The 14,695-nt window shown below is 39.7% G+C and overlaps 1 protein-coding gene across 1 annotated transcript in view; it reads right to left on the reverse strand.

Moving 5' to 3' along the window:
* Positions 1-1,849: 1,849 nt before the first annotated feature.
* The window catches only part of Mael (maelstrom spermatogenic transposon silencer), a 34,519-nt gene continuing 21,673 nt past the window's right edge, over positions 1,850-14,695 (reverse strand). Inside the window, exons 9-12 of the mRNA XM_021166086.2 lie at positions 6,139-6,201; positions 4,974-5,106; positions 2,745-2,820; positions 1,850-2,199 (exon numbers count right to left, since the gene is read on the reverse strand). Coding sequence (XP_021021745.1) covers positions 2,012-2,199; positions 2,745-2,820; positions 4,974-5,106; positions 6,139-6,201 — 460 coding nt within the window. The 3' untranslated portion in view covers positions 1,850-2,011. The remainder of the gene's footprint in view (positions 2,200-2,744; positions 2,821-4,973; positions 5,107-6,138; positions 6,202-14,695) is intronic.

The raw sequence follows: 14,695 nt of genomic DNA on the forward strand, positions 1-14,695 counted from the left end.
GCAGAATGGGTCATGAACCCAGACAAATATAAGTGAAAGTAGTAAGCACACCGGGGCATGTCTGTGACACGGAAACTTAAGGCTCTTTGGAAAGTTGATTGGATGGTGTTTTGCTGGGGCAAATGCATGAAGAAACAGTTAGCTGAAGCAGACACAGATGAAAGGATGTTCTGCTAAAGCAAGCATGTGAAAGGACACATGATGGATTCTTTGCTAACCATGTACTGGTCCACCTTACAATGCATAGCTGAGCTCCATTTGTTGGGACTCCATAGAGAGAAATGTACCAAAAAATTTCTGGTAGTAGGCTGCAGTTTCTTGCTGCTTCTGAGGACAGGGCTGGTTGGCAGTGATACCAGCTGAGACAGACATATATGCTAAGACAAGACACTCACTGAGGTACACATGGAAGACACATGATGTTTGGAAGGTATAAATAGAACAGTGACCGAGGCTGAGCTAGGCTTGCTTATAGAGCTAGCTGTGCAACACTTAATGTGTTTCATGTCTTCACTTCACTGAGAGAGGCACAGCTGAGAACTTCTGGCATTCCTCCTGCTAACTTGTACCAAGGCTGAGGCCTGGCTATCTCTGCTAGGTCCTGTCACCACTGTTGCTAAGCCAACTCTCCTGAACTGGACTGTTGGTGTATCTGTGAGGTGTGAAGAGTGGCTCGAGATACCACATCTCACCTGTGAACTGAACTGCAGATTTCCAAAACAGAGACAGGAGTTGCTCCAAAGAACCTTTCTAAATGGGTCCACTTCCCTGTATCCTTTTATTTCCCACTACCTCTGATGGATGCTGGGCTAAAAGGGAGGTTAAAGCATTTAAGAACCCACATTAAAAATAAGGTTTGAAAAAAAAACTAAAGTTAAACATATACCTTTAAGGGATGGGAGTTTGAGGACAATATGTTCCATGTAAGTTCAAGGACACCTGAATCACAACAACACTGTGTGACCTTATGGCAGTCACTGTCCTTGGTTATAGCCACTGTGAGAGTCAAAGGGGCAGAGATCCTTCAGCCAGATGCCCAAAAGTTGTCAGCTGATATTTAGTTTTCTTAAGGGAAATTAATACTTTTAGTTAACGTTTTTTTGTTTTGTTTTGTTTTGTTTTTTGTTTTTTTGAAGAGGAAAAGAACTTGAATTGTACTAATAATATGGTTTGGGGTTATTTTCTCTGAAAGACTAAGCTATTCTGTGAAAATAAATCTCTGAGGCCAATAATTATTCCTATGTGTACATGTAACTGGGAGTAAATGACATAAGCTCTCTTGTCTCTCATTTTAGTCTTTCATCCTGTTAACTGGTTTCTTTCACCAAAGACAGATTACTTCAAACACTATTTAAAATAACATCAATATTTTATTATTATTATTATTATTATTTTGGTTTTTCGAGACAGGGTTTCTCTGTGTAGCCCTGGCTGTCCTGGAACTCACTCTGAAGACCAGGCTGGCCTCAAACTCAGAAATCCGCCTGCCTCTGCCTCCTGAGTGCTGGGATCAAAGGCGTGCGCCACCACGCCCAGCTCAATATTTTTTTTAAAGACTTCTTTCTTAATTATTTGCAGTGCAAATAGTCCATAGGTCTCAGTGTAATGTTTTCATTTCATAATGGGAAGAATTGAGTTAATATTATTTTAAAGTCTCTTTTAATAGATACTTAATATCTTTACTGTCAGTGGAAAGAATAGTATATTTATAATTGCTTTGAAATCATCTCAGTTTTGTTTGAGTACTCAGACAGTAAGGACATACCCCATCATACCACTAGAAAGTATAAGTCTTTGAAGAAAATTAAAAAAAAAACAAATAAAACACAACAAGCAAGAGTGCCAAGATCTTCTCCAACCACAATTACTTTTAATCTATGAAATAGTTTCCTTACAAATTAAGTAGGTTTTAGGAGTGACATTTACTATTGATGTGATGTTTGTTAATATGACTGTAGTCAGAAAGGAAGTTGGCTTGTTATTTTTCCAGAAATTGCACAAAGTACCATCATTAAGAAAAGGAGGAGAAAGATTTGTACCCATCTTTTTGGGGCATGTAAGGTGAGAGTGAAGTCTCACAGCTGGAGAATCTGTGGATGTTGGTGGAGGAGTTAGAGATGCTCTCTAGTAAGCGGGTAATTCCTCTTCCGCGAACACTGCTGTGAGGGCCCGAAAGTTTCACCCCAGATGGATAACAACCTAAGGTAGTGAAAAGATAATAAACCAGACATGGCGATTTGACATGCATATCATAACGAGGCACTTCAGTTAAATGTGGGTGTGTATGTATGACGTGGCGCACACACCAGTGCAGGACTCTCACTAAGCCACAATGAAAAGATCATGAGCAAAAGGCAAGTAAGTGGGTAAAGAAAAATGCTTCCGTTTGTTTTTGAGGCAAGAAACCCCAAATGAAGTTCTTTGGTACCACTGGACATTTCATTTAACTGGCTTTTGAAATTTCTCATCTTTCCCAAAAGACATCATATATCACATCGAGCCTATCAAACTGTAGTTACTACAAGAAAAATAGGATTTCTTAGAAATGTCCGGCTCAAAAATCTGAGGAATGCTATATTCCATTCGGGACAAAAAATTACACACATTCAAAGTGTTTTAACTGTTGTTTCAAACAAAATACTCAATTCAAAAAGCTCCTTATATCCTCATGACCACCCAGAAACACCCTGGGGTCTCTGTAGAGTTTAAGGCATAACCCATTCTTACAAACTAAACGCACTCACCAGTCGATGTATTTGATCTTTGTTCCTGATTGTAAGAGTTGAAATGACAGAATCCTGGACTCTCAACTCTTAGCTTCTGTAAAGGAACAGGAAAATACCAGATAAAGTGTTCACTCTCATCAACTATTAGATGGCCTACTTTAATTCCAGATTACTAAAAGTGCAAACATAAGTATTTCCACAACCTTTATCCATGCTTTCTGTAAGGGAGGAGACAGGATGGACTCTGGAGACTTCAGAGTCACAGGTTTAAGAATTTTGATTATTTTTTAAACAATGAGATTCCAGCATATTTTTGTTTTGATAAGAGTAAACAGGGCTAGCAAAATAGGCAGAGGTGCTTATGCCAAGTTTCATACCTGAGTTTGATCCTGGAACCTACACAGTAGGAGGAGAAAACCAACTCCCACAAGTTCTCTGACCTCATTTACATGCCTACACAGACACAGACTCCCCCTCCCCCATTCATACATATACACACACACCACACACATCACACACACACCACACACACACACCACACACACACACATACACCCCCCCCCACACACACACCACACATACACACACACACACACCACACACACCACACACACACACCACACACACACACATATACCCCCCACACACACACACCACACCCACACATACACATACACACCCACACACACACCACACACACACACCATACACACAGAGACAGAGACGGAGAGATAGGTAGAGAGAGAAAGACAGAGACAGAAATGTAAAGAAGAATGATTCAGAATAGATAGAGCCCTGAAGATTCAAAAATCCCAGCAGTCATGCCTTTGGTCAGCCTAAGAACAAGATCCAATATACAAATTTTAAATAGGAATAGAGAACATTTGTTCATTAACATCAGTACAAGCAGACTATAAAGTAGAGGCAGGTGGGTGACGTGGTAGGAATGTAGAAAATCTTGCTGTGACTGCTTCTGCTTTCCTGGAGAAGTGGAAGCATCAGTATTAGCTATAGCGAGGGCATGGGGAAAGGGATATGAGTTGGAAGAGAAATTAGACTACAAAAATGATGACAGCCAGGCAATGCCAATGAGTTGATGAAACTGACCATAAAAGAAATTTAGGAAGATTAGTCATTGTAGTGGTATGGAAGTTTCCCTTCCCTTCCTTTCATCCTCCTGTGTGTGCGTGTGCATGTGTGTGTAGGCAGTGACTAAGCCCAAAGACTTGCACATATCATGCAAGTACATCCTATCCCTTATTTAAGTCCAAGACCAAATAGTCTCACTCAGCTGCCTCGGCTGCTCTTACACTTGCTATGCATCGCAGCCTGGCCCTGAACTCGTCATCTTTCCCCCTAGCTTCCAGGGTGGCTGGGATTATAGTTATTTACTCTCATACCTGGCATAGTATTCTCATAGTAGTTCATTCTAGATTTATTTCAATTCCCAAATATAAGGAGTAGAGTAGGTGAGGAGTTAAATTTAATCAGGATTAGCCTGTCAACCAAGTATGATGAAGACAAGAGGATTAATGGAGCTTAGATAAAGCAGTAGAAAAACAGACTAGAAGGGAGGTGGTAAAGGAAATAAGAACAAGAGGCTACAACTTTAGACATGCAAATGGTGCACTGGGATTGTGCAGTGCAGTAACTCTGTAAGGGAGCAGAAGATAGAGGAGCTGTAGGTAAGTGAACTGCAGGTCACAGCAGAGGTCACAGAACTACTGGTACTGGGTTGCTCGAGGAGGATTGTGAAGTCAGAAAAGAGGCCAAGTGACGCTGAGACTGTGAACAGTAGCCCCTGTGACAGGCTATGACCATAGGATGCCGACTTACGTGGTGTGAGACGGGAGGAAAATAAGGAACTGAAACAACAGGGAGCTGGATTACTTAGCTGACAGTAAAAATAATTTTTTTTTTAATTGGAAAACTACTTGCTCCCTTGGTTCAATGTCACTCCTATGAGGAGTCCCAACTAAAGTGCCTACTGATTGCCCAGTTGACTTGCCAGGTACTGTTGCCTGGATGGCATGGATTTCAAAACTTGGGAATTTTAGGAAGAAGGTCTAAGGAAGTAAGAAAAAAACCTGAGGATACTATCTTGACTACAAGATAGAAAAATATATCTTCACTTGAAAATGACGAGAGAAATTGCTTAGAATCAAACTAGAAGAAAAAAACCAAACCAGATTTTCATCAAAGAATTTAAGACACATCCAAGGTTTTGTGACAACAAGGTTTCCTTACCTGGTACCGCCCTGCATCCAATACAACCATTTTGGGCGTCACACTGTTGCTGGCCTCATAGTCTTGTAGTGGTACATGAGCTCCAGTGAGCTGGATTCCAAACAGAGTGGCTAGAGAATTACTGATGCAGTACCTTTAAAAATGGAGACAGATCTCACTAGAGCAACTTGATTTGGTTCACTCTAAAAGCACTCAGGTTAAATTTTCCAACAAAGAAAGCATCTCAGGGGTGGAATTCTAATTTGAAGAAAAGTCTAGGGATTGAGAGAGAAGAGATGGAACAGGCAGCATTCAAACCATGAATGCTCTTACTGGCAAGCAATCTCCTAATGACTGGATAACATTTCAGGTTTGCTAGGGTATGGGAATGAGGGGAAGGATCAGTACAATTCTCCAGTGTTTGAAGGCAGAAGTAGAAATCAAACCACCATAATCCTCAGAGCTGAAAAGCATCGGCAGGGACAGTGCTGACAGAGCACCCTGAGACTTGGGCCTGTCATCGTGACTTCAGTTGTCAGCAACTTGATAGGGCCTGAAGTCATATGAGAAGAAAGCCTAGACCCAAGAATTGCCTAGTTACACGTCTGTGGGCACTGTCTTTGTTGCTAATCAACCCAGAGATCGGCTACATACTGTTGGCAACACCAGCCCTAGGCTGTGTAAGAAACCTAATTAAACTGAGCCATTACGTTTAACTAGGCTTCTCCATGGCTCCTGTTTCCTGCTTGAGTTCCTGCCCTGACACCCACTCAATGATGGACTGTGACCTACAAGTGTAATCCAAACAAATTCTTCTTCCTGTAGGTGCTTTCACTCTTTAACAAGAACAATGGCTTACAATTTTAGGACCCCATCACAAGAAAGTGATATCCTTAATGCTAGCAGGGAACTGCCTCTCCTCAAGGGGCCCAAGAAGGAAACACCTCAATAAATACTTCCGAAGAGTCGCCTAAATTGTTCAGTAAGCAATGATGTGGACAGAACAGTAAAAGTAACATTAAAAAAAAAAAAAAACAACCACAAAACCCCTCAAAAACCACCTTTGGTTTTCTTGGACTTTAGAGTAAGGAGGGTGAACAGACGCCCTGGCGGACAGACAACAGCAAGCACCCCAGGCAGAGAGGACTCCCTGCAGAGCACACACAGAACTCCTTCCTATACTTACGCGATTTTCTTGCAAACAGCTAAAGCACAGAAGAGAATATCATTTTCTTCATGCCATTTGCACCTGTACAAGAAAAAGGATTCAATGTACTAATAAGTGGTCGAGGATAGAGTGTGTAATAAAGTCTGGAGTTCTATCCCCAGGACTAACCTAAGTAGCTAAGCCACATTACCTGGTTAAGGTTTTTTATATGCTAGATTTCCAATTCAACTAGCTGAGATATGCTAATAAAAACTGACACTATTACTCAACATTTCTTACATCTGTCACATGTATTTATTGTTTGTGCTTTACTACTGTGCGTATTTAATATGTGGAGTGTGTGCGTATGTGGAGGTCAGAGGGCACCTTGCAGAGTTGGTTCTCTTCCTCTGCCACATGGGTTTCCAGGATCAAACTGACGGGCAAGCACCTTTACCCACTTAGCTATCTCAGTGCTCCTCAAAGATTAATTTCATACAGATATTAGAGTAGAGTTGTATGTTACCTCTTCCAGTGAAAATTCTTAATGTGAAAACTAGACATAATCATACAATTAAATTTTACCTTAAAATGAGGGTTATAGAGGCATTAACTAAAGTTAACACAGTCACTAAACATGGACTGCACACATGTTGCCAATGATCTAGGCATGAAGGACACAGAACTGAATGAAGTCATCTCAGAGCACTTTCTTTGTAGTGGTAAATGAGTATCAAAAGACATATAGGCATACTTAAAGAAAAGTTCTAAAGAACTATGGCATTGATGTGAAGCAGTAGCAACAGTATGGAAGGGAGTGACCTTGAAAAAGTGATGGTTGAATGGAGACAAGAGAAAACATTAGAGAGGAAATGACCAAAGTCAGACAAATGATTTAATCCAGAACTACAAACACAGAAACGATATACTTGTGTTTTCCTACCAAGTACCATCTACTAAGACTCAGAACAGTATTACTAGCAATACAAAGCTTGCTTAAACTTAACAAGAATCTTCATTGCAAACCATAAAAAGTGCTTTTCATTAACTATAAAGTTATTTGTGCCAAGTGACAGTTAACTGTAGATCTAAAATCAATCTAACACCCCACCCCTGGTATTTCCAAAGACTAGTGATACAATAAATGTGAGTCATAAAGCTCTAAATTAGAGATGTAAGAACCAATATTGTAGATAGCCATATAGAATTACTAAGTGTTAGTGTTGGTTATTAGTTTTGCTCCTTGTCTAGATTTCAAGTAACAAAGACCTACCCAGATACATGCATTCTCTACAGGTCAGATCTGAGATACACCCAAGGGGTGGGAGAAATGCCTACAGTTAGGAGCAAAATGCTCTTCCAGAGAACAAGCTCAGCTTCTGGCTCTCATGTCAGACAGCTTACAACTGCCTAAAATTCCATCTCCAGGGGGTTCTGAAGCCCTCTGTACAAGCACCCATGTGCACAAACCCACACACAGACACATAATGAAAAAATAACAAGTCAACGTTAAATAATATATTCAAGTATTAAACAATATACAAAAACTTAAAATCTCAAACCTCCAAACGAAAATGTTTCTAAATTTATGGCTACCCTACTGTCTTAGTCAGGGTTTCTATTCCTGCATCATGACCAAGAAGCAAGTTGGGAAGGAAAGGGTTTATTTAGCTTATACCTTCAAACCACTGTTCATCACTAAAGGAACTCAGGACTGCAACTCAAGCAAGCCAGTAAGTAACATCCCTCCATGGCCTCTGCATCAGCTCCTGCTTCCTGCCTTGCTTGAGTTCCAGTCCTGACTTCCTTTGGTGATGAACAGCAGTGTGGAAAAGTAAGATGGATAAACCCTTTCCTCCCCAACTTGCTTCTTGGTCATGATGTTTGTGCAGGCATAGAAACCTGACTAAGACACCTACTTAAAGTGGTGCTGTTTAATCTATTTATACTCACTTATTAATCTTTTTCCACTAAACCATAATAAAACTTCTAAAAACTTGAGTATCTTGGAGTTAAAAGAAAAAGTACCCAGTACTACTGCCATCAGAAATCAGATCTGGTTTGTTATTTAAAAAAAAAATGTTAATTATGTGTGTACCTATGTAAGGGAGTGTAGGTGCTTATGGAGCACAGAGGGTAGACTCTCTGGGATTACAGTTATAGGTAGTGTGAGGTGCCCAACATGGGTTCTGGGAACTGAACTCTGATCCTCTGGAAGAGCACTATACTCCATCTCTAGCCCCTCGTACACTGGTTTCAATTTACCTACTGTGTATTTTTCAAGCTCCTGATGCTGCCTCACCCACATATACACAGCATAAAGTTATTTACACCTCTTCTTATTCCATAAAGTCCTGATGACTTCTTCTGCCCCTATGTCAGAATATACTCTTCCTTCCAAGGGAAACTACTGTCAGAATTCACATCATCCTACAGTTCTCTATGGCCTAGTGAGACTCACTCACTGGCCTTACAGTCCGTGTACATCCTTAGTCCAGAATCACTGCTGAGCCTGCTTTCTAATGGAAATGTCCTCTATTTAGCCTGTATCACTGCCCACAGAAATTCTGTTTAAAAAAAAAAATCAGATAAAACACCCCATAAAGTATTCACGGTTTTAAAACCCTTACAGTGACGTAATTTGAAATCAACTTTGTCTCTAGTCTGATCAAACATCATTCTTTGAACGCTTTTTAAGGTTTCTTAGAAGTCCCTTTATGTAAGAGTCTAGTATGTTCACATATCTCACTGCTGTTATTGGAAAGGAGACTGAGGTTAAAAATTATGTCACGCTTGACCATATTACTCACAGAACCTAGGGTCTCATGTATTATACAAGATCTGCTCAAATTTTTATTAAATAAAGAAAGCTTATTTAATTGAACTAAGGATGAAATTCTAAAGTGATGTCACACTATAAAATCTCATTTCTTAAAACTACTATTGCCAAGGCTTTAAGCTGGAGAATTAAATACATGCATACATTTATTTCTTGTCCCCAAAGTCATTTGAAAACCACAGTCAACTAGATCCACACAGCAAAGAAAAACAATAGCTTCTATATAACAGCTTAACAACAGTATAGGAATAAATGAGGAATGGTGTCTCAAGTCACTGCCTTTGTGACCCGCAGAGTAGGCAGGGAAAGAGCTACCTAAAGATCTGCCTATCAGAACTTTCCATAGCATACATGTACACAGACAAATAAACTAAGAAAGGGATGCTGGAGGTTAGGAGGCTGAATTTCTGTTCAAAGATCTGTCATTCTCTAACACCATGCAAGGGAATAAGCTGACTGCTCTTAAATTTAGGATTCTGCTTCCAACTTACCAAACCCCTTTGTTGGTTTCCCCTTCTGCAAAGCCTGACTAGTTGGTAGTTCTCACTAAACAAAATGGGCCGTTTACTTGGTTTTGAAGCCTCATTTCTAAATATAAACATAACTAAGGAGAACCAGATATTCAAAGAAAGTCTGCAGCACCAAAAATGCCATAGAACTTACATTCCCAAACAATGAGATAAACCAAGGAACAAAAGTGAAGAAACAGCTGATGGTGGACTGTGAAGTTAGTTACTGCATGTAACACGGTTTCACTCTTCACCTTCCCAGTCTCCATCACGGACACTGACATGACTCATTTGTGTAACATAGCAACTGTAGGCTGAGGTGCTGACATATCCAAACCCACAGCGCTGCCCAAGCTTTATTATAGTAATGGCAGAGCTATTAATAAAGGTTCTGCACTGAGTCTTCTTGCTCAGACCCTGTAAGTGATCTCATCTACACTGTGGGCTCATCAGATGCTTCACCAGGCTCCCAGAATATTCTAAACTCGGCTCTTCATGCTTTGTCATTCAGTTTCCATTTTCTCTCCCTAGATTGTAAGCAAGGTCTACTGCTTGTTACTAATCTAAAACCACTTATTCCTGTCTCTACTGTCACCATCCTTGTCCCATATCATCTAATGCCAGCTCATCCAATACTCATAGGCTCCACACTTCCTTCTTATCTCCTTTCAATGCATCTGTAAAAGCCTTAGAGAGCCAATCAGTTTTCTTTCATACTTGGTAAATTACTGTTTCTAATGAGGCTCTCTTCGTTTATTCTTCCTTCTGCTTCATCGCTTACTTTCATATTACAATTAAATAGGCTCTCTTCATTTATTTTTCCTTCTGCTTCATCTCTTACTTTCATATTACAATTAAATAGTTCTCTTGACCGTTCACTTTATAGTCTCCCTTTCCACACTTATCAGTTGATTTCTTTAGCATTTATTACAACTAAAATGTTAATTTTCTTAAAATTACCTATTGCATGTATCTTTCCTATGTTGGCTTCAGGAAGGTAGAGGTACATGACTTTTGCTATGTGCAAGAAAGATATGCAGTAAATTTTGTTTTGTTTTGATGGGGTTCTGGCTGGCCTGAACTCCCTATATAGATTAGGATAGCTGTGCACTTGTAACAATCCTCCTGCCTCTGACTCTGCTTGCTGGGGTTAGAAGTTTGTGTCACTATGTCTGAGTCAGTATTTGCTGATTAAATAATGGCTATGCTGCAGGCCACAGACTTTGTATGTTAACCCAAAGACGATTTGACAAGAAACATTAGAATAAGACAGTTATTAAAATTTAAACATTTGAGCCTCTAAAATAGTATGCCCCTTACTACCTTACTAATTACTAAATTGGGTTAATTTAAAACGTACTCATTTTTCCTAGACTTTAAGATAATGTGTTATCAGCCACTGACTACTAACTCTTTTAGTAGGAACTTTAGAGCAGTGTTTAAAATCAGTCCTCTTGACCTACATTAGCAGTTTATAACTAGCTTCTATAGTTTATTAAGCTCTAAACTCCATCAAAATCTTACTACTTTTGAAGTGCTCAGTGACAGGTATAGGCACATGGTTACAGCTTCCTCACTAAGCTGGCTGTGGTACAATGTCATTAGTTTCTCTGAACCAACCCTATAGCACAGGCCTCCTCCAAAACTGTCTTACAGTAAAGCTACTTTAAATATTGTTCAGCCTGTATTTACTAACTGAACTTATCATTGTATTTCTTCTATTATAAAGACTATAACTTCTTGTATCCCAGGTCTCTCAGAGACCAGTCTGTACAGGAGAGTGCACGGGCTGCTTTAGAAACAACAGAACTTCTTGGACAGGGTCCCTTCAGGCCTTCATCTTCAGCCAGGAGGTGGAGCTGAGTTCCAGACCTCTGTGTACCTTCCCTGCTTGTCTGCAGAGAGTGCTCTGACCACTGGAACTCAGGAGAGAGTTGGACTCCCAGGAGTGCTGACAGAGGCTAACAGAATCACAGGAGGAACAAGCTCCAGCCAGAGACAGCTAGAACATCTAATACCAGAGATTACCAAATGGCAAATGGAAAGTGTAAGAATCTTACTAACAGAAACCAAGACCACTTGGTATCATCGGAACCCAGTACTCCCATCACAGCAAGTCCTGGATACCACAACACACCTGAAATGCAAGATTTGGATTTAAAATCCTATCTCATGATACTGGTAGAGGATTTTAAGAAGTGCATTAATAACTCACTTAAAGAAATAAAGGAGAACACTGCTAAACAGGTAGAAGTACTTAAAGAGGAAGCAAAAAAATCCCTTAAAGAATTACAGGAAAACACTGCTAAACAGGTGATGGAATTGAACAAAACCATCCAGGATCTAAAAATGGAAGTAGAAACAATAAAGAAAACCCAAAGGGAGACAACTCTGGAGATAGAAACCCTAGGAAAGAAATCAGGACCATAGATGTAAGCATCATCAACAGAATACAAGAGATAGAAGAGAGAATCTCAGGTGCAGAAGATTCCATAGAAAACATGGACAAAACAATCAAAGAAAATGCAAAATGCAAAAAAGATCCTAACCCAAAGCATCCAGGAAATCCAGGACACAATGAGAAGACCAAACCTAAGGATAATAGGTATACACGAGAAGGAAGATTTCCATCTTAAAGGGCCAGGAAATATCTTCAACAATTTTATAGAAGAAAACTCCCCCAATCTAAAGAAAGAGATGCCCATGAACACATAAGAAGCCTACAGAACTTCAAATAGTTTGGACCAGAAAAGAAATTCCTCCTGTCACATAATAATCAAAATACCAAATGCACAAAACAAAGAAAGAATATTAAAAGCAGTAAGGGAAAAAGTCAAGTAAGATATAAAGGCAGACCTATCAGAATTACACCTGACTTCTCCCCAGAGACTATGAAAGCCAGAAGATCCTGGGCAGATGTCATACAGATCCTAAGAGAACAAAAATGCCAGCCCAGTCTGCTATACCCAGCAAAACTCTCAATTACCATAAATGGAGAAACCAAAGTATTCCATGACAAAACCAAATGCACACAATATCTTTCCACGAATCCAGCCCTTCAAAGGATAATTAATGGAAAACTCCAACACAAGGAGGGAAACCACACCCTAGAAAAAGCAAAAAAGTAATCTTTCAACAAACATAAAAGAAGGCAGCCACAAGAACAGAATCCCAACTCTAACAACAAAAATAACAGGAAGCAACAATGACTTTTCCTTAATATCTCTTAATATCAATGGACTCAATTCCCTAATAAAAAGACATAGACTAACAGACTGGTTATGTAAACAGGACCCAACATTTTGCTGCATACAGGAAGCCCACCTCAGTGACAAAGACAGACACTACCTCAGAGTAAAAGGCTGGAAAACAATTTTCCAAGCAAATGGTCCCAAGAAACAAGCATGAGTAGCCATTCTAATACCAAATAAATTCGACTTCTAACCCAAAGTTATCAAAAACGATAAGGAGGGGCACTTCATACCCATCAAAGGTAAAATTTACCAAGATGAACTCTCAATTCTGAACATTTATGCTCCAAATGCAAGTGCATCCACATTCATTAAAGAAACTTTACTAATGCTCAAAACACACATAGCACCACACACAATAATAGTGGGAGACTTCAACATCCCACTCTCGTCAATGACAGATCATGGAAACAGAAACTGAACAGAGACACAGTGAAACTAACAGAAGTTATGAAACAAATGGATTTAACAGATACAATTTGCAAAACACATGAAACTCAAGAAGGAGGAAGACCAAAATGTGATTACTTTGTTCCTTCTTAGAATGGGGAACATAATACCCATGGAAGGAGTTACAGAGACAAAGTTTGGAGCTGAGATGGAAGGAAGGACCAGAGACTGCCCCACCTGGGGATCCATCCCATAAACTTTATGCCACTATTGCATATGCCAGCAAGATTTTGCTGACAGGATCCTGATATGGCTATCTCTTGTGAGGCTATGCCAGTGCCTGGCAAATACAGAAGTGGATGCTCACAGTCAGCTATTGGATGGAACACAGGGCCCCCCAATGAAGGAGCTAGAGAAAGTACCCAAAGAGCTGAAGGGGTCTGCAACCCTATAGGTGGAACAACAATATGAACTAACCAGTACCCCCTAGAGCTCGTGTCTCTAGCTGCATATGTAGCAGAGGATGGTCTAGCTGGCCATCAATGGGATTAGAGGCCCTTGGTCTTGCAAAGATTATATGCCCCAGTACAGGGGAATGCCAGGGCCAGGAAGTGGGAGTGAGTGGGTTGGGAAGCAGGGCAGGGGGAGAGTATAGGGGGCTTTCAGGATAGCATTTGAAATGTAAATGAAGAAAATATCTTTAAAAAAAAAAAAGAAAAGAAAAGAAAGCTATAAATAAACCAAAAATAAAAAAATCCCAAAGAGTATAACTGATGCTGGAATTCATCTTACACAGAGAGATAGTATATAGTTGCTATTAAGGTATATGAAATAATTACCATGGTCTAAGCTTATATATTTAATATTTTGAAAAAAATTTGTATTTTGGCCAGTATTTAAGAGTTTAAAAAATAGTTTGTCTCTGAAAACTTTTTATTGATCTCTTCTGGTAAGGTAAAAAGGCCAGAACAGAAATATGCACCAAAGGTCAGCTGTTTGGAAAAAAAATCCCAGATAACATTGGGAATCTTATTAAAATAAAGTGCTATTTTACCAGTATTTTAAGTGGCACAGAGGGTAATACTGAAAACAAACATAGACACCAAATACTTCTGGATGTAGTTTTAGAAATACTTTGGCCAGTAACTGAAGTAACTGTATTGAGCCCATCCTAACATCGCGTACAACATTTTACAGATCAATAACAACAACTATGACAAAAAACAGCAAATAAGATTCTACACTAACAGTATAGAGGATGGAACACTAAAAACCCTATTATAAAGAGAAAACTTTTTATTGCAATGGAGAAATTTATCTGTCTCATTTCAAGTCTTTATCTCATTTGTGGAGTTCAGAAAAGGCTGTAGGGAAGAGAGAAGAAGGAAAGAGGAGTACCTGAGACTAAATTTAAATCATCCCCAGAAAGAGGAAGACCCTTCTAGATAAAAACTGACCTAGAGACTTGGAAGAGCAAAGCCCTTGTACGTTAAGAAAGCATCGGTGTAGGAGGGCCCTTAGGCGCTGAATCATCAATGGTAAGAAGGAGCCCAAGGAATCCATGTAAGATCCTGTGCAACCAAATAAACATGGAAACTCAGCCACCT

The sequence above is a fragment of the Mus caroli genome, unplaced genomic scaffold (assembly GCF_978045245.1).
Source record: "Mus caroli unplaced genomic scaffold, Mus_caroli_1 scaffold_1, whole genome shotgun sequence".
In the NCBI taxonomy this organism is placed as follows: Eukaryota; Metazoa; Chordata; class Mammalia; order Rodentia; family Muridae; genus Mus; species Mus caroli.